The sequence below is a fragment of the Hippocampus bargibanti genome, linkage group LG10 (genome assembly GCF_051943395.1).
Source record: "Hippocampus bargibanti isolate YZ-2025 linkage group LG10, ASM5194339v1, whole genome shotgun sequence".
Taxonomy (NCBI): Eukaryota; Metazoa; Chordata; class Actinopteri; order Syngnathiformes; family Syngnathidae; genus Hippocampus; species Hippocampus bargibanti.
This window is the reverse complement of record NC_142743.1, coordinates 15,613,017-15,633,413: the sequence shown is the minus strand read 5'-3', so window position 1 is coordinate 15,633,413 and position 20,397 is coordinate 15,613,017. Positions and strand designations below refer to the sequence as shown.

The 20,397-nt window shown below is 41.6% G+C and overlaps 2 protein-coding genes across 2 annotated transcripts; one reads left to right on the top strand and one right to left on the bottom strand.

Moving 5' to 3' along the window:
- The first annotated feature begins 565 nt into the window (after window positions 1-565).
- Window positions 566-18,011, top strand: hap1 (huntingtin associated protein 1). Its single transcript, XM_089006475.1, has 16 exons — window positions 566-596; window positions 882-1,163; window positions 1,346-1,534; window positions 6,928-7,004; window positions 7,172-7,288; window positions 7,382-7,476; window positions 8,116-8,224; window positions 8,455-8,533; window positions 8,619-8,749; window positions 8,886-8,960; window positions 9,085-9,296; window positions 10,557-10,772; window positions 10,858-11,192; window positions 13,625-13,813; window positions 14,828-14,930; window positions 17,405-18,011. The coding sequence occupies exons 1-16, from the start codon at window positions 566-568 to the stop codon at window positions 17,781-17,783; spliced, it is 2,619 nt and encodes an 872-aa protein (XP_088862601.1). The 3' UTR covers window positions 17,784-18,011.
- Window positions 18,012-19,013: 1,002 nt separating this feature from the next.
- Window positions 19,014-20,073, bottom strand: LOC148892635 (uncharacterized). The gene is made up of 2 exons (XM_089006314.1): window positions 19,344-20,073; window positions 19,014-19,216 (listed from the first exon to the last, which is right to left on the bottom strand). The coding sequence occupies exons 1-2, from the start codon at window positions 19,729-19,731 to the stop codon at window positions 19,140-19,142; spliced, it is 465 nt and encodes a 154-aa protein (XP_088862440.1). The 5' UTR covers window positions 19,732-20,073; the 3' UTR covers window positions 19,014-19,139.
- Window positions 20,074-20,397: the final 324 nt, after the last annotated feature.

Sequence of the window (20,397 nt, the reverse complement as noted above, 5' to 3'; positions counted from 1 at the left end):
ATTTTGGAGTTGAAAGATCATGTTGTATTTATCAAAAATGCCATTCATGCATAGTTTTTTTTCTCGGCCATACTACAGTGTTAAGATATTGAATATGGATTCATCTTTTTCCATTAGTAACAGTGGCCTCTGCTGCCAGCTTTGGTAAAGACGGCACACTCAATTGAGCTCGCTTAACGCTTGAGAAAACAGGTGTATATATTATTTACAGTCGTGATTAATGCTCAGGGATGCTGGCTGGAAAATAAAATCTATTAACAACAAAACGCATTAGTAAATTGATAATTGATTATGCATGCGCATTTTAACAATTTAATCTGACAATGTGTTCCACCAAATCTAAACTGAAAAGTAAACACCTATGATATGAGTACGATTAATTGCATTTGATGTAAATTGCAATTCATCTTGTTTATTTCAGTGCATCGTCAAAATAATTGAGAAGCAGTTATGCATTGACTTCATGTTTGCGTCAAGCTCTATGTCAGCCGGGAGCTGCCATTGCCAGAAAATGGGCTTTCAGCATATAGAACAAAGCACTGTTTGCATGTTGAACGTTTACGCTATGACAGACGGCATGCACCGTGTGTCCATGGGTGAGGTGCAGTTATGCTGAAGAACCTGATCGGTGTATTGTAGCTTCAGGCGGTGGTAACTCTATATGGATGACACGCATGAAGAGGCCCAGCCCTCCTGCGCACCTAGTGTAAGGCTCTTTTGATGAAACGACAAAGGCTTTCTTATGAGTTTATGAAGAGATTGCTACATCCAAGAAATGACTGCAATCACAACTATGGACGTTGATGAACATTCACAAACAAGTTGTGTCCACATTAAAGCTTTTCCACTCTTTTCTCTCCCTCTGTCTTTATTGTTTTCAGCAGACGCCCTTGTCCTGTCTTCTGTCTCTGAGCCACCAGGGGACAGACTTGGCCTTGGGTTTCCAGTTTCTGTCAATCTGTCCCATACTCCTATTCTCGGGCTTCGCTTTTTCCCCCCCGGGCTCACACAGGTCCACCTGGACACCCAGTCAGCCTTCTCCCTCCATGTGGATTGGGGGGAGTTGCCGGGGGTCCTGGATGAGGACCCCCAACCTATTCATCTTGGCTCGGCTGAGAGAAAACTGGGAGAAGCTTCTTGCCTTGATGCATCCACTCTCACAGGTGGGTCAGACACAAAGGTTTTCTTGTTTCAAAACGACTGTGTCGAAAAATCCCTTCGTTGGTTTAAATAAATCCCAATACTGTACAGACACACTCGTCAGCTCACCGTTCATTCTTTAGATTTAATTGCACATGAAATGCCCGTGCCCACCCACGCTAATATCTGGACTTCTTTTGCTCAGACCTCTGCGCAGATCTGCCAGAGTTGGCAATTGTGAGCCTCCTGTCAGAGGGTCAGCCCAACTACACTCTCCGAGCAGACTGTGTATTCGGCTATGACAATGACGACTGGGTGCACACCCCACTGCTACAGCCAGAGGTCGTCCTGGGGCTCACACACCAGCAAATTGAAGAGACGTTCAAGTACTTCTGTGAGTATTTTTTTTTACTGGTTGTGGGAGTTCAACGGTCAAAGCTTTTTCCACATTTGATTAAATGCTTACAGGACTTGACTTTGATGCATGCATATGGTTTTATGTACTGTTTGTTTATCCAAGGCAGCATGTTGAGTGTGTTATATCATTACCTTGTGTTGTGTTGATGAGACTTAGTTTTCTTACCGTCATAAACTTAATGTAGTGGTTATTGTGACCAGAGGGAAGATAGGGCATCCTTAAAAAGATTTTTTTTCGTCATTAGCGCCATGTCTTCAATGTCTCTGTATCCTGTCTGCAAATCACAATTTTTTGAGTCTGCCTTGACCACACTGCATGACGATTACGCTTTACTTGACGTACTCTCCTCCACACACGCCCTCTTCAGTGTGACACAGGTCAGCAATGTCACCAAGCTGATTAACCTTCTGTCGTTTGGCTTTCTAAACAGTTTCAGCACTAACTGTGCAGACAGAAAAGCCAAGTGGCAATGTTGACCCCCTGATAGCATGCTGACCCTGATAGAAATATCTCTACTTTACTGAAACAGAATGCTTCAAATAAGCCGTCAACAGAGAGGCACATTTTCCTCATATTTAGTCGGTAAGTCGTCTAGCTACAGAAATGACTGGGATCACGACATGAAACTCACTAATGCCCGTTACGCTGCCCAGTGACAAAAACACACCCCATCTGTCTAGCATGTTGAAAGAAGAAGAAGGTATAAGTGAGAACAAAAACAAATATTCATAGCAAGAGAGCATTTGTTTTTGGTCAGAAAGAACATGGATGGATTTATAGACAGTTACAAGGGAGACAGGAGCACTGTAACCAACTTGAATTTGGTTCTTCCATAATGCGCAGTGTATTTGGCGATTTAGCAGTTAAAATAGTGGCAGGCAGCGACCAGCGTGCTCCTGCTGGGTTTAACACTCTAGATTAATTTAGCAAATAAACATATGTGAGGCATTGTAAATCTCTTTCATCAGGCACCGTAGGATGATAGATACACTGATCTACTCCATTATTAAGGCATTTAAACAGAGTGGTTTTTCTGGTCTGCCACTCAGATATTATGAACGAAGTCTTGCAGCTTTGCTTATTTGGCACATGATGTAACAGGTCAAATGGATGAGGACACAACTGCAGCGCAGCGGTGCTGGTGCACACTCAAACATGTGCTCCCGCCATAGTCAGACAGCTCATCTGAATGCATTTTCTCTGTATCCATCAGCCCGATGCAAAGTGAGTCGGTGTGGCGTTGTCTGCGCTAATCTTGCGCAGAGATCTCTTTTGATCAGGCTGGCATTAAGTCTGTGTGGTGAATCAGAGCAGCCATTGACTTGGTTGGAACGTACCATCCTGTGTTGCAGGGGTGTGCGGTCTTAATGCCGCATCATTATCACTGCACCAACGTTCTCATTTTTCAAATCTTGCAACGTTAAAGGAGATATGACACTAATCTTGTGCTAAGTGGATGAGGCCAGTGCGAGTTCCTACGGCTTGTGAATTAGATCTTCCTTCATCCGTGACCCCTCCTCCACATCGCCCCTTCCTTCATTGCCTGGTAGTCCACCGTGGCCAGGTGAACGTAGCAGGAATGATGACAGATTGGCCGTACAGACTGATGGATTATGCATGAGCCGCAAGAAGCTCAGAGCCTTTGCTGCAAACAAACACAGGTGTATACTGTCTCAGTGGCAAGGGGATCTTGTTTTTACCATACATAGGAGCCAGCAGCATGATGCTGGGGAAATGACAAGTCTGCACAGTGAACCATCAGTAGAATCAAGTGGATTTAACTCATGGATGGCAAGATTAAGCGCAGTTTTTCTCTGACTACAATGGAGGTATGGAGCTCCTCAGCATCTGAGGAGGAGGAAGAAGAGAGGAGCACTGCCAGTTTTGTGCTCGAGGACAAAACATGCCACCACAACAACAATAACAACAACAATAACAACAACAAGAACCTTTGCAGGCAGGTGAAGCAAGGTGAGAGAAGGCATGATGACGAGTATGGTGAAATAGGTATGCATACATCAGATATTCCTCTAGGAGAAGTTTAGGATGTTTGGAGTAGATCTAGTTTCCTGGTTCGAATGCTTGTAGAGTTTATGCTGTCAAGGAGCTTTAATGCGTAACTATTTGCTGAATGTACTGCGGAAGGCCAGCTGTGGAGTCATCTCCTTTAGGGTCATGCAATGATTAACAGTTGCAAAATATTTGATGATAAAATTTTCCAGCAAAGTTGATTTATACCAGCTATTGTGGGCCATTTGATGTACAATGTTATTGTTCTTTAGAAATCAAAAAGACTATTTCATCATTTTCTAGTCATTATTAGTATGGTCTTTGTATCTCACAGTATAGCTTGTTGGTGTGAAAGGAAGGTTCCACAATCTAACTTGACATGCCACTTTTTTCTGATTTGTGATTCACAGATGTGTGTGAGGATGGGGGGGGGGGTACATTTTCTAGCCCTACATGTTGTGTGCTGCTGCCCTAGATTCTCACCTCAAACTCATTTACAGTCATGCTCACGTAAAAGTAATGAACACATGACTGCTTACTCATTTAAAATAGCACTGTTTCAGAATTAACATTGAAGTTAAAGGTGATTCACTGATTAAGTAGCGACATGAGTGGATCATATCCTTTATTCGTCGTCTGTGTGCCTGTTTCTCTAAATATTCATATTGCTGGCATCGAGCCCAGCACTGCGGCACAGGAGTGCCTCTGAAAAACAGGACAGATTTAAAAAAAAACATTCCTCATTTTAGAGATTTGGACTATTTGTCATGTTGTCAATGTCTTAAAAAAAAAAATATATATGAGCTGTTTGATAATGCTTTCCAGTCTTGGCAAGACTTGACATTAAACAATAGACGGTGGAACAATGTGAATGTCCATCTCTGTTTTTATCCTTGCCTGTCTCATCCCTGAACTGCAACGGACGTCATAAGTATGTCTAAGTCTGCAATGCTCATCCTTGGGGGAACAGTACCTTCTTAGACTACAGGTTTATGAAGCTACCCGCACCTAGAATTAACACCACAGAAACCCTAAAACCTTTAGCTGTCATAGCAAATCTCTTCCTTTGAACTCTCCTGCACTACAGTATATAGCTGCCAGGTCCACAAGAAGTAGATTGCTGAATGAAAAATAATTGGCAAACATCACCTTTTTCCAAATGGTTTAGTTACCAATTGCATGTCATAATAATGATGAGAAAAAGTTTTAAAAATATGTATCTCAGTAATTAGTATACCGTCAAACTGTGTTATTTTTTTTAAATCATTATGTATATGGAACCTGAGTTCTGTTTGACTTTCTATTCAGTCCAAATAAGTAAATGGTTTTAGATAGGTGAAGTAGCATGTCGCCGGTACCGACGCAAGGTTAATTTATCAATTACTCTGGTATGCAGTAAGTCAGTACCGATGGAAGGTCAATCAGCCCATCACTGACAGACTGCCGTTTCTCTAACGACTGACAAAATTTGCTACCCGTCTTGCATGTATGTGTTCATGGGGGTGGCTACACTTTGACTGCTTTTATTGTATTGGATTGTATTGGATTGGATTTACCTTTATTAGTCTCGCAGTGGAGAAATTTACATTTCACAGCAGCAAAGGAATGAAAGAAGAAAAACAAAATAAAAGCTGCTGGAATGGCACCATCTTGTCAAAAGAAAAAAAAAACGAAATAACAAATAATATGACAACATAAGACACAGAAAGTAATTCATTCTTAAGCGCTTTCTGCTTGCATGCTGCCCACGACAGGCGCAAACAAGCACAATCGCTCCAGAAATGTCCAGCGATGACAGTCAAATGGCAACCCATTCAAAAACAATACTGGCATATTTGTGCTGCTGAAAATGCGCAACTGCTCAGCACAGTCTCTTCCTTGATGAATGCTGAAAAAAACAAAAATGCTGAAAAGCAATCCGTATCCGTTCCACACACGCACATCGATGTAACAGAGCCTTCTCATCCTCCTCTTGGAGGAAAAAAAAGAAATACTTTTGAGCATGGCTAGCCAGTCTGGTGAAAGGAAGGTTGGTTGCCTTGTATTTCCTTTCAGTGTCATTTTTGGCGATGTTTCTGCTTGTTCTGCGTCTCTGTGTGTGACAGTGATATCGTGACAAATACAGGACTGGCGGACTGGCCACGAGTGAATGATGATTGACGGACAGACAATCTTGTACCTTATGACATCAAAATCAGAATTAGAAAAACGTTAATAGTCCCACAATGAGGAAATTAGTATATCTACAGGAGGTCGTAGAGGGATCTAAACAAACAATTCTGTGTGATACTCCAACCTCCACAAAAAAATCAGGCAGTGTTAACCTCTGTCCGTTGTCCAGTTTATTCTTGGCAGAGTCTCTCATTGAGCTATATCAGTATCCAGGCGAACTAAGTCTTTAGAGGTGTCTTAGTTCAGCTAAAAAGGATCAAGCTAAGAGGATTGCTATGTGACTGACCACATGGAATTGTTGTGGTCTGTGGAACACAGCTCCACATTAATGAACCAGTTCATTTTTGTTGTTGTAATAAATTAAAGTGTGTTTGTGTACTTATTCCACAACAGCTCATTTACAAAATTATATTAATACATTTTACTGTGTGCATGATATACTGTATCATACTAAAATCCATCCATCCATGTTCCAATCTGCTGATCCACACAAGGGTCACTCACGGGAGGGAGAATGGGTGCTGGAACCTATCCCTGCCACCTTCGGGCAGAAGGCAGGGGACACCCTGAACTGGTTGCCAGCCAATCACAGGGCACACAGACAACCAATTATCCGCACACACACTCAGACCTATGTACAATTTTAGAGGGTTCAATCAGCCTGCCATGCATGTTTTTGGAATAAGGGAGGAAACTGGAGTATTCGGAGAAAACCCATGCAGGCCCGGAAATTTCCATATCCCCTGCACTGAGAGGTCGACGCGCCACCCTCTCAACTACCGGGATGCTCTAATTATGATTCATTATTAAAAATAATTTTGTTAGCCTTTTGTGCTTACCTTTTTATTACCACTTGATGAGTTGAGTGATTTTACATCTACAGTGGCATAGGCACCTGCAAATCAAACCTCTGAAGATGGAGGACACTGATTCACTGTGGCGACCCCTTGAAGGGAAAAGCTGAAAGAAAAAGAAGAAGTGGCATATGTGCCTGAATTTCAAAATAAAACGTATTTCTGACACTGGACCAATAGTTTTTTTCCCAGGGTTACATGACGTAATGGTAATTACGGAGCGGAGTTATTGCTTTTGATAGCTCACGTCTCCTTGTGTGACAGATGAGGATGTACGCGAGATTGATGCCATCCTCCATTGATGAAATCCTTTTGCTTCTCTTCCTCTCTCAGTGCTGTGCTCAGACAGAGTTGGCCAGGTCACCAAGACATATCATGACATTAAGGCAGTCACACACCTGCTGGAGGAGGTAAGACACAAAAGAGACACACATACACACAGAGGCACCCACAAAACAGGATGTGCAGTACTTTCAGGAGAGATTACCTTTCTGCCTGTTAATATATAATTTTGGTCAAGAAATAGTATCTTCTTTTCTGTGCTACTTTGTCACCCTTTTTTACAAATCGTTTTCAGAAAGAGCGGGATCTTGAGTTAGCAGCGCGGATCGGTCAATCGCTCCTGAAACAAAACCAAGAACTGACAACCCGAAATGGATTACTGGATGAACAGCTGGAGAGTGCAAAGGAGGAGGTGCAACCAAACTAATATGCTTGAGTTCAATCCCATTTCAAAAGTGGCTCTTTTACTTCCATGAACTGAAGTTATTATGGCCGATTTCCCCAGATTGCTCAACTGCGTCATGAACTTTCAATGCGTGATGACCTCCTTCAATTCTACGCAAGCACGGAGGAGATTGAAAACTCTGAATCACACTCACCGTGAGTACAACACAGAGACTTATTTGACCATTAACGTTGTGCCCAAAAAATGAATACAATAAATGTTTTGATTCATAATCTTCACAATGAAAAAATAAGGTTTTGGTCAAAAACTGCTTATACTTGCTTCTTTTACAGAAAAAAACAACTGAAGCTAATCTGGCGATTTTTAGTCAATGCGGGTGTTTTCAGTTTTTGTCCCTCTGTGTCATGAAATGTTTATACTGTTTACTACCTCACAAAATAAATCAAACAATAATTGAATTAGTCACTCAATCATACATTTATACAGTTTGATCATCAGAATGGCCCCCTGCGGGAAACCTTTGCTGTACATGTGTTGTATTGCATTGAAGCTTCATTGAAGGAATTAATTGTATTCAGATCGCAATAGTGTCCAGAAAAGTTGAAAATAGAGGTTTTCCTTAAATCTTTTTGCCGCAACAGTGATACAACCGAAGTAATTAAAAACCAAGATGACATTTTATTCACTACAGTGTACCGTTTGTTTGGTCAGAGTTGACTTTTCCCTCACTTGATTTCAATGAGTAACTGCGCTTTACGTTTGCATATGCAAAGACCGAGACATTTATTCACCAGTGCATATGGATTGCTCATGTGAAAAAATGTTCTTTGCAGAATAAAACGAAATGAATCAAGCAGTTCTCTCAACAACCTTGTCCACTATGACTTCATGCAGCAGAAACTGAAATGTTTAGAGGATGAGAACCGCAAACTTCGACTGGAGGTAACCGTATGTGCGTGTGCACTCTATAGAATATTAACGAAAGGAACCGTTTTTTTCGTTTAGCTTTTTTTGTCCCTGGTGGCAATCATTCAAATTTAGGTTCCTCTTTTTGTATTGCCTTTTAGTCAATGTTTTTTGTTGGAAGTGTTCCAGAAATTGAGTCTATAACCGTAAATACATATTACTCTATTGAGTGACATCGTGAATCATGAGACCTAACATTTGTGCAGGCAAGTGAGCTCTGCACTGAGACGACCAACTACGAAGAACAAGAGCAGGAGCTGATGATGGTGTGTGTGGAGGAGCTGTGTAAGTTGTCTAATTTTCCATGATTGGAATTGCAACAGAAATCACTCTTTCTTCAAGTCCATCAATCAGACCTGTGCTTTCTCAGCCTCTGTCAACAAGCAGGTTGTGGACCTATCAGATGAGCTGGCACGCAAAGTCGAAGACTCTTTTCGCCAACAGGAGGAAATCAGCATGCTTCTTGCCCAGATTGTTGACTTGCAGATCCGCTGCAAACGTGTGAGTAAATATTTTGAACCTCAGTCCGATACTTAAAACAAAGATGGCTTATATTACAAGTTTTGCTGAATTCCCTTATTCTACAAATTGCACTGCCTTGTGGCAAACTTGGAATTGTCGCTCCTTCCATGTGCAGTTTTCCAATGAGAATGAGGAGCTGAGTCAACATCTGAGTCTATCCCGTGAGAATAACCTGAACATGCAATCTGAGGCAAGTCATTCAAACTCACTTGGGGATCATTTTCCCTTTTTTGATTTCAAAGTGATCATAAGTGAGACATTGCATTGTCAATCATCAATGATTTAAGATTGTCACTTGCGTCTCCCCTCTGCAGCTGAAGGACTTGCGGGACAAGTACTCCCAGTGTGAGGACATGCTCCACGAGGCACGAGAGGACATCAAAAATCTGCGAAATAAGAGTCTTCCCAACAGTACTGTGCAGCGCTACACTGCACTGGCCTCTGTCCTCCCAATGGACAGCCTAGCAGCGGAGATAGAGGGCACCTTCCGTAAAGGCTTGGACACGCCTGCATCGTCAGAATACAAGTAAGTGTAGCGTGTGTGATCGTCTCTAAAGGTTTTGCAGTGTGGATGTTTATCTAATTTATCGGATTCCACATTAAGAATATATTCCCAAATCTTTGTCAACAAAAGATGAAAAGACTGGATAGTTTGCAAGATTAAGAAATAATATACATGGATGCCCGGCATCCTCAAGCCAAACGTTGGCATTTGAAGGTTCATCATTTAAAAAAAAAAGTTTCTAGGGTTTCAAAAAAAACGTATCCAAAAGAAACCTCCTGCAAAAAACAGCCATTGGTGTCGCCAATAAAATCAGTTTCAGAAAGCACACCTTTGTCAAAGTACAATTTCTCAACTTCCATGAGCAAATTGCACATAGCAATAAACCAACGGTTACATAGCAGCAGCCAAGGGTTGTTCAAACAGATAAAATAAACAAACCAATACAAACCTTATTTAAAAAAAATCTGTCCAAACAAATTTAAAAACCTCCCTGTTTTTCAAGCATATAATGGAACAACTGCAGCCTGGAGATGAAGTCATTCAGAAACTCAATACTCAAAAAAATGGTTTGCAATAGTGAATATTCAATTGCTTTTCTTTACTTGTGCTGTATGGCAAATCATCTTTTTTTGTGTCTGGTTCTTGCGGATTCTTGCAATCTGTGGCAGGAATCGTTTACTTTCCCAGAAGATATTGAAAAGCGAGCACACCTGCACAATATCGTCATTCTTTTATTATTTTATTGTATCCATTCCATCGATTTTCCGTACCGCTTATTCCTCATTAGGGTCGCGGGAGTGGTGGAGCCTATCCCAGCCATCTTCGGGTACTAAGCGGGGGACACCCTGAATTGGTTGCCAGCCAATCGCAGGGCACACAGATAAAAAAAAACATTCGCTCTCACACCTAGGGACAATTTAAAGTGTTCAATCCGCCTGTCATGCATGTTTTTGGAATGTGGGAAGAAACCGGAGGACCCGGAGAAAACCCACGCGGGCCCAGGGAGAACATGCAAATTCCAAATAGGGAGGCCTGACTGGGTCTTGAACTCGCGACCTCTGCACTGTGAAACCGGCATGCTAACCACTCGACTACTGGTGCGCCAAATTTTATTGTTTGCATTTACTGTATACTGTGACTTTTAGGCATGTTTTATGATACTGTACATAAATCCCCAGAGGGAACTTGATATGTAGAATGTTCTTTGAGTTTGCCCTAAACACATGAAGTGTGTTTTATTTTTCTCGGTGACTTTCAAAATGGCGTTTTTCTGTTTTTCAGAAACCACCCGAAGCGTGTGTTTGAAACTGTGCGCGTGGTGAACAGATCGGTGAGGCTGCGTTCTCTGTGCCACTGTCCGGGCGTTCCGGGTTCTAGCCCGGTATCCCTGCACTCCAGCTGGACCAGCACCCCCCGGACCAGTTACTACGGCTCTGACAACACCAGTCTTACAATAGAGGAAAAGCCTGACTCCAGTCCAGCCCAGAAAGAAGACGGGTGCGCCAGAGAACCTAAACGCACACCGCCGTCATCATTTTTTAACATTCTCATTTTGTGATATTTTTTTTCTCTTTTCCTGTAGCATCCGTGGAGCAAAGCCACTAGGCCAACCAGGCACTCCAGGGGGGCAGGACCTTGAAGCCGCCTTGCAAAACTTATCTGCTCGCCAGCAGAACCATTCTTCTGAGCGGCCTTTCTTCGATGTGGAGCGTGAGCGGAAACTGCGCGCCCTGGCCGCCAACAGCGAAGGGGATGAGGGTTCTAGTGGCTTCTTGACACCAAATGATAGCCTGGCCTCCAGTCCAGTGGCATCAACCGGCACCAACTACTCCAATGGAAGCTCCCGTCACTCCTGTGATTCCTCGGGATCCCGGTCATACCTGCCTGACCGCTTGCAGATCGTCAAACCTCTGGAAGGTAGCTGTTTGATTGATCTTTTCAAGCGTACATACATTCAAACGGGTGTGTTGTGTGCAATTTCACACAGAGAATGTTAATCATTCTTGGCATGGGCGTTTCACACTAATAATCTTGCACGTACAATTTTGACATTGCTCTGCTGTCAAACGCTTTCAAGGTCCCTGAAGTGTAATGACTTGAACAGCAATAACCATTTGACAGATTTATTGTTGTTATTATTTAGGCTTAAAGTAACAACAACGCCAAATTAGAAACAGTAACTCCAAAATTACCACTCTATCATTTCTTGTATTACTGTCATTTTAATTGTGAATATGATGACCACCATTCACCTTCAATTTTACAAACAATTATTTGTCTTTTCCAGTTCAAGTGCTCTCAGATATTCTCAGGACGAATCAAAACCCTCCGTCTATTTTTGTGCTCTTTCGTAATGCCCTCAGACACTGCAAATTGGTGCCAAGCCTCTGACTAATAGGAATGTAATAACTGTGTCAAGGAAGTAGTGCTCTGGATTATAATTCCAATTTGTATCATAGTACTATGTGAAAATATCGATGATACAATAAAGGAATGAGGGAGGCTCAACTGCTCATATTGCATGTCTTGCGGTGATACGACATGGCTTTTCACCCTCGTGCCCTCGCAGCACATACACAGTCAATGTGTACTTTGCCGAACGGCATTTAAAAAGCCTGAACACTGAGAGGTTTAAATACTTGTTTCCACACCCACAACTTGTTTGGTTGTAATTTGTGTATGTGTATGTCATGAACATGGGCGAAGCAAGACTGCGGTGGCACAATTTGATTGAAATATTTGTGCAGTTAAAAAAAAAAACCAAGTGCCCCCATTTGCACAATTTCATGCTTACAGGAACAGATCGGCAGTTGAGGACATTTACATGCAGGAGCTGGCAAAGCATCGTCAATATGCTACCTGCTGCAAAAATGAAAGTAAACGGAGAAGTAAACTCAAATTTCTTGGAAGTATATTGTCGATGCGCATATGGTCTATAAGTCTCCACTAGATGGAGATTTAATTAATACTGCAATTGTGAAATATGTGTTAAGCAGCAAAATCCGCCCGTTTTTCACCTTGGAGGTCGGCAATCTTGCAACACTGCCGACTGAAAATGACATAGTTTTTCAGGGCTCAGGTAATGACCAATTATGGCACACCTCTTTTCTGAAGCTGGTGGGGGGTGTGCTGGTGCCTATCCCAATGTCTTCGGGCAATAGGCGGGGGATACCCTGAACTGGTTGCCAGCCAATTGCAGGGCGCACACAAACAAACAACCATCCACACTCACATTCAGTTTTCTTGAAAATGTCAGACGAATGCATATGCATCATGGGCCATCACAAACATCAGATTCAGAAAGCCTTTAATAGTCCCACAATGGCAAAATTTGCAATCTAAAGCAGGAAAATTGAAAGGGGTGGTGGTGGGGTGAAAAGATAAAAACAAAGTATGTCAGAGGACTGAAAAGTATAACTGCTCAAAAATGTTTAATAAAAAGAACTATACATAGTGCAAGTATAAAAATACAGTATAAAAAGCATATTTGATATATGAAACTGTATTGAGTCAACCTAAGGTGGCCGTGCTTTTTACAATGCATGAGTCCAGGTTTTTTTTTCATGTGTAATTATTAAGAAGCCTGAGAGCAGTTGGTAGGATCGAGCGTCTGTATCTCTCCTTCTTGCAGCGCGACTGTAACAGTCTTTTGCTGATGAAAATATGAAAGATGAAATATGCACCTAAAAGCTAGCAACCACTCATTTGACGACAATGAGGTTAAAATCTTAGCGAAAGAACATAGATGTAAGGGGGTAAAAGGGGAGTAAACGAAGCGATTTTCATAAAACAGCTAAATCCTTCACTAAACCGATATGGTGGTGGGAGGTTCAATTTGGATCGTTCGTACAACAGCCTGCTTAGGCAACATAGGATTAGTAATGCTGATGAGGTGATACCAGGGCAAATAGGGCAATCAGGCCAGTCGTTGGTCAGGACAATAGGAACAATCAGTGGAGCGGCAGGGAGTAGTCCCCTGCTCCCCCCAACCTGAGAGCAGGGACCTATCATAGCAGAGTCCGGCACCGCCATGTCTGGACAGTAGGGATATATATATATAGGGCCTAAACTACCAGGAAGACTTTAGTTTGCTGATGAAATTTCTTGGATAAGAAGCGAAACATCCGACACCTTCAAAGAAGTACAGATGACGGCTGAAGAAACCTTTTCATTGATGGACCACTCCTGTACGACTGAGAGCTTACACAGACGTAGTCCAGTTTATTGTTGAGAATAACACCCATGTACGTGTAAGAGGCTCATGTTGTAAACATGAACATGTTGTTGTTACTGGACATATACAGTATACAGCAAAGTATTTTCATGGCTTGTATCCTTTGGTTCTTCAGGCTCAGTGACGCTACACCAATGGCAGCAACTGGCCATACCAAACCTGGGGGGTATCCTTCACCCTCGTCCTGGTGTCCTGACAAAGGACTTCCGAGAACTTGAAGTGGACATACAGCACGTCTACAGTCTGAATGACCTGGAGGAGGATGAACCTGACCTATCGCTGCTCTCAGGGGCTCACAGCATGGGTATGACACATGTTAATTTACCCCCCCTCCTTCCCCTCACACACACGTAAAATAGATTTACATTCCCTATACATTGGACCCTTGCTTTGTCATGCATCATCATTTGCGCCCTGTATGGTAGGTGATCTTTTTTTCCATGACCTTTTACAGTATACATAGCAGTCCAATTACAGGGTGACCCAAAAAGATGTGTACCCATGACAATTTAAAATGTGGCTTTGATTAAAAAGTTATTTATTTCAAATTACAACCACACATTATTCAGTTTATGGAAGACCATTCACCAGAGTTTCAGCTATTTCTGTCAATTTTTAGTCAATGTATGGCTTTCCCAAGATGTGTTCCAAATGTTTGCAAGCAAACCCACCCGTCTGTCTGACAAAGTTGTCAATCACTTTTACACACTCCTCTTTCGGGGGGGGGGGGGGGGGGGGGGGGGGGGATGGTGGCCCAAAAAGATGCGCCCTACCGAGTCCCTCACTGCAGCAATGTTTTCTCCTGAAACGCCGGGCGTGCCTGTGCGGGTCTCTGCGAGTCTGTGTGATTCTGTCTGAGCCTGTCCCTGCAAAAGCTACTTATATGCATACACATTTGCATGCGTGGGTAATGCGTCAGGCTGAGACAAACTTGAAAGACATCAAATGTGCAGACTTGAAAGGTGCACTTAAAAGGCGGCGCACTACAGAGTCGTACACACATCAGCGCCGCGGTGCGCAGGTGTGACGCCACAAGATCAAGAGTTTTTTTGTTTCCTCACAGAAATCGAATGGCCTTATTGTATGAGGGACAGATAAAACCATACAGCCTTTTTTTATATAGTCACACAATAGCAAAATTTTCCTTCTGTCTTGTCTATGTTGCATATCCTTCCCTATAAACAAGATTTCACTCTATCCCTCTACATACTTAATCTTCTCCATGCTTCATACACACGCAAAGAATTATTTATGCACGTTGCAATCGTGAGTATGTTGTAAAAGTTCAGTGTGACGTTTTTCTTCCGCCAACCCACAGTGCCTCCGTCGGGCCCCAGCTCACCTCAGACCATTCCCACTCCCACCACCACTGACTGCCAAGTCCCCACACTATCCCTCCTTACCCCCTCAGTCTCATTTAGGTAAGAACTCATGGCGTAGTCTTGCCAATTTTCTTGCCGCTTCCTTTGTCGTAAGCGATTACTCTCGGGTTTCACAACTGACTTAATTTCTTTGTGAATCTGAATTTTTCAGTAAGAGAATTATGCTCTCTTGCAGCACTCTTAAATAATTCCACCCAACGTTTTTCCCCTCCCATAGTGGCATGAAACGTCTGTCCAGACTATTTCTCCAACTCTAGGAGTGGCAAAGTAAGAGCTGGTGGCGTCAATATAACGTGAATTCTCATTTTCTGTTTTGAAATTTTAATAAGAGAAACAATACCACGCATGTCTGCATGTTATCAGAGCAACATCTTGATGCCAAGCGATCCATGGTTGAATGTCACAAATGATCCATGACTTCATTTAGTCCAGCATGGCAAGCCATTTGATGAAGCACACCTAAAAGCCAATGTTGTACTTTATAATCCGATGTGCTTTAAATATGGATTGGATTGGATTAGCCTTTATTAGTCTCGCATTGGAGACATTAACATTTCCAACAGCAAAGTTATGGAACAAAGAGAAAAGGAAAGGAAGGAGTAGAAAAACAAAATACAGGAGCTCCTTTAAAGGCAGCCACTCTTGCGGCGCTATCGTGAAGTCAAAAGACCAAAAAGAAATAATAAAAATATAAGACAAAGTCAAAGTCAAAGACAAAGTCACAGTCATTCAATCTTAAGCACTTTCTGCAGCCTCTTTGTTGTATGAAGCAGTTCGAGGTGAAAAAGGAGAGGATCAAAGCACCCTTTTCACTAGTGGATCAGGGACATCATATTCTGATTTCTTGGATGTAGTACTATAAATGTTCTGTAGAAAGGCTTTGTTACAGCGACAGCGGTGGTGAAAACGCTACATAAATAAAGCTGTATTGTATTGTATTCTCTTTATCGTTTCTCCATCGAGTGGATACAAGACCTGACCACAGTCACTAATGTAGCTTTTATTCTATGCGCCTTATAATGCAATGCGCTGATTTAAATTAGCCCAATTATTGGTGTGCCTAATACTCCAAAGCACCTTATAGTACTGAAAATACTGTACATTCTTTGTCCTCATTGCAAAGACAAATCGAGGTACAGTGATACCTCAGCTTACGAACGCTTTAGCTCACGAACTTTTTGCCTTACGAACATTACATTCGCGAGAATATAATCTTGGTATACAAACTAGTTTTCGGCGGACTAAACAAACCATACAGCGCCATGGTGGCTTGGCGGACTAATTTTCGGCGGATGAACACCAAACCACACTGTTGAACAGCGCCACGGTGGGTGGCGGTCTAGTTTTCTTCACCCCCTTCCTCTGAGTGCAGATGTGGTTTGTAATCGAGTTGAGTACTTTTGCTATTATGGGACCGAAAAAGACCCCACCACAGGCTAGTGTTAAACCGAAGAGGACACAAAAGAAAATTACGGTCGAGCAGAAGAAGATCATCGAAAAACACGAACGAGGTGTGTGTTTGTGTGACTTAGTATCCCAGTACCAGTATACTAAATTGACCATTGCTACGTGTGGCTAAGGATGTTTCTGTGTTGTCCAAGCAACGATCTCAGGCAATTGAAGAGGTAGAAAAACTTCTGTTGATTTGGATTAATGAAAAGCAGCTATCAGGGGACACTGGTTGAGGGTATTATTGCAGAGAAAGCACAGCAATATCGGATATCATCAACGACCATCACAAAGGTAAATAAAACAACTTTATTATACTGTACAGTTTATTTCTTTAATTTCAATACAATAGCACATTTATTATACATAATATAAGGTGTATTTTGTGTAGTTTTACGGCTTATTTAGTAGAAAATTATGTTTTGTGGAGACCTAAGTAACGGATTATTCTCATTTTTAATGGTTTCTTGTGGGAAATAAATGTTTGGCAGACGAACTTTTCAATTTACACACACTTTCTGGGAACCAATTAAGTTCGTAAGCGGAGGTATCACTGTATTAGTGTCTTACGTAGCATTTTTTACTCCCTACTTCCACATGACGTCGCTGCACAGATAATTTAAGTCGTCAAGACAAACTGCACAAATTACATCTGTGTTCTCCTCAATCAGTTTTATCAAAAGTCAAAGTAGTACTCGCAGCAGGACAAAGAGTGTACGTGTAAGTGTGCTCGCTGGATATCAAGGATGTGGAATTGATGCTCATTCGTCTTTCCATCTTGGTTGTTCCCTTTTGTGCTGTTGCACATCCTCTGCTCAAGTTCACGTGTGTGCTAATTGAGCTGTTCCATCTGCTTTAACTTGTTTGTGCACCTCTCATACTCGTGTAGCTTCTTGAATAATTTTTCTAACGACTCTTTCATAACAGTTAACCACAGGATTGTGTTGCTTCAGCGTTGTTTCGCTCAACTGTTTTTTTAATACATTCCACTTCAACTAGCCTTCCAAATCCAATGAGATTGCTGGCACATGTTTGTACTCATTTTCATTCTCATCCTTTTGCAGCCATCACCCTATCGACCTGCCATTATGTACGAACTGTGAGCACATGAGCGCTTCACCGGTTTCTGTCCAGCGCCACTTTGGCCCCAAAGGCTGGCACATCCCAAACGTATGCCCGTCATCACTGGGACTCCTGCAGCTTCTGGAAGAACGAGGTATCTCTGCCCGCTATTGTCCTCAACAAAACACACGCCGCATCCACTGCACTGAGCCTCAACTCACCAACGCCATCAACTCAAAGGAGTGCTTGTGCACAAACACGGGAGGGACAAGGAACATTTCCATCTTAAACGTAGTTGGAAAAGATTCATCATCTCAATTTGCAGTAAGTGACCATCTGGGGGAAGTCGAGTCATGTGGGCAAAGTACGATGTTCACCTGATGTTTTGATCTTACGCTGCTGTTTGCCCATTGCACACGTGTCCGTGTGTGTATATGTCCTCTTTTCTGTTGTCGTGGCAACATGCGTTCTCCTTGATGTTCATCTCAGGACAATCATCCAATGTTGTGCTGTTTGGTTGCGGCAATGGCTTCTTTTTACACATAAGTCTGAAACTTCAATAAAACTGAATTAATCTTATATATATATATATATATATATATATATATATATATATATATATATATATATATATATATATATATATATATATATATATACGACTGTGTGTATATATATATATATATATATATATACGACTGTGTGTGTGTGTGTATATATATATATATATATATATATATATATATATATATATATATATATATATATATATATATATATATATATATATATATATATATATATATATACGACTGTGTGTATATATATATATATATATATATACGACTGTGTGTGTGTGTGTGTATATATATATATATATATATATATATATATATATATACATACACACACACCTATATATATACACATACACCATTTGTTGCATAGGTTATTTAAACGTTCACCTTAAAAATATTGTATGTTGTTGATGTAAATTTCATGCAGTAATTTATTTCTGGCAGATTAATGAAGTTTTAAATAGCACTGAAACACATTCTGGTCTTCCTCTGTATTACCTGCTGTCTTGAGAAAGCACAGGTTGTATATAAGATGATCGCGTATCATTCAAATAACGCAACTAGACGACGATGCACTTAGAGCATGAAACAATGACTTCACTAATTAATGCCGTTATTGTTCACCTTTTGCTATTTGCACATCGCAAATGTTTTTGGGATATCAAAATACTGATTTTGAATCAAGTGCATGAATGTTATTTTAGAAAACACAATCGTACTCAAGGCATCATTGGAGACTTTCATTCTACAATGAGTTAAAAAAAACAAGTGTTGGGCATGCAGACATATACAATGTTTAGAAGTAGAGTAATTGACACTGTCATCTGTAGCAAAAGGGCATAGGATACTGTAGCCTTTAAAGGGAATTACACAAGAAACGCAAGTTCTGGTCACTTGTGCTTTCAGTTAACTGAAACACTTTGATCTGTAGTTTGAATGTGCTATGTCAGATTTTGTCATATATTCAATAAGTGTGTATCATCCCATCTGTGACTAAAATGATGCATTTCCATACCAATTCTGCTGTCAAGAATGACGTTTCTAACTTTGCCCCAAAAAACTTTATTCGTGAAGTTGCAAGCGTAGTAAAATGAGCAGCAGGTCAAAGCAAAAAAATCATTTGGCGAAGACCAAAGAAACAACCGCAGCCTCCCTTCTTTTAGTCTGCATCCCGGCGTCCGAAATCCACCCAGCCTTCATAGTCGCGGTTCATCATGCAGTCAGAGTTCACCATCTCTGTGAACAGATCATTCCTCCGTGAACCACACGAGGCTTTTCGTACAGGTGCACACTTGAGAGCATCTCTTGGAAAATTTCCCTCAGCTGGAACCATTTTTTTTCACACCCCAAACCCACAGCATACCTGAGATTGCTTGCATGATTTGCTTGGTCATAATCACACGCTCATCCTCCGAAAGGTGTGCCCGTCTCACCGTGCGTGGCGGTAGAGGCTCCTGTCTTGTTGCAGAGCTCCTTCCCGCTTCCCTCCCACCTCGGAGCTGCTCGACATTTTTGCTCCCATTTGCTGCAACGGCATCACACGCGAGCAAAGCAAACACCAGTGCAAAGGCTTTCATCCTGTTCCCTGACATGACCGCTGAACAAATCGCCACTCGTTGCCTCATCACGGACGGGTCCTCTTTTATAACACTGGCAGAACATGCCGAATATCGACAAGTGTCCATGGCCGAGCTTTCGATCGACTGGGCCAGAGGATGTGCGTGAAGGAAAAGATACATTGCTATGTCCATAAAGCTGTCATTATGCTTGTCGATTACAGGTGGGAAAGCTTTTTGCGCTCCAATAACAATAAAACAAGTCAATCTATTTACAGTACGTAAGCAATCCAATAGTTCTTTTGTAGCTTTTAACCAAAATGCACAGCATGGGGTTGATGAACAGATCTGACAATCACTTATCTCTTAGAAACGTGGCTACAAAGGTAAACACCTTCTTCAAATGTTTACACGTCTGCCGCAATAGCAGGAAATACAAGATTGAATTTGTGACTCATCTTAGCCTTTATCTTGATAATACCTGTGCTGCTCCAAATGATTGTCTGTTTCTAATTGGAAACAAGATGTTGTGTCAATCATTTATTGTTTAAATATAAATTAAGGATCAACAGTTTCCATTTATTTTCAAATGACAAGGATTTTTTTTCAGCTTGGGGAAAACAAATGCAGTAAGCTGGATCATAACAAAAGTTGGTGCACACACCAAATTAGTTATGTCATGTGAAACGGCAAATGTTGTAGCACCTCAAGTACTGTGGCTAATCAACAAATGAGATGATGAAATAATTTGGGGTTGAGTTTGTGAATGTCCCAAGCGATCTTCATCTAATTGAATAATTACAAAAAGATGTACACACCCATCTGTGAAATCTTGTCTATGCGTCAACGAACGGTGGAAGC

What these genes read in the sequence shown, in the direction of transcription:
- LOC148892635 (XM_089006314.1), bottom strand. Translation starts at nt 19,731, where the DNA reads ATGGACATAGCAATGTATCTTTTCCTTCACGCACATCCTCTGGCCCAG. An exon ending in AATCATGCAAGCAATCTCAG is followed by an intron (nt 19,217 to 19,343) that starts GTATGCTGTGGG and finishes ATCTGTTCACAG; the next exon opens with AGATGGTGAACTCTGACTGC.
- hap1 (XM_089006475.1), top strand. Translation starts at nt 566, where the DNA reads ATGACAGACGGCATGCACCGTGTGTCCATGG. An exon ending in CATGCACCGTGTGTCCATGG is followed by an intron (nt 597 to 881) that starts GTGAGGTGCAGT and finishes TATTGTTTTCAG; the next exon opens with CAGACGCCCTTGTCCTGTCT. An exon ending in TGGAGAGTGCAAAGGAGGAG is followed by an intron (nt 7,289 to 7,381) that starts GTGCAACCAAAC and finishes CGATTTCCCCAG; the next exon opens with ATTGCTCAACTGCGTCATGA.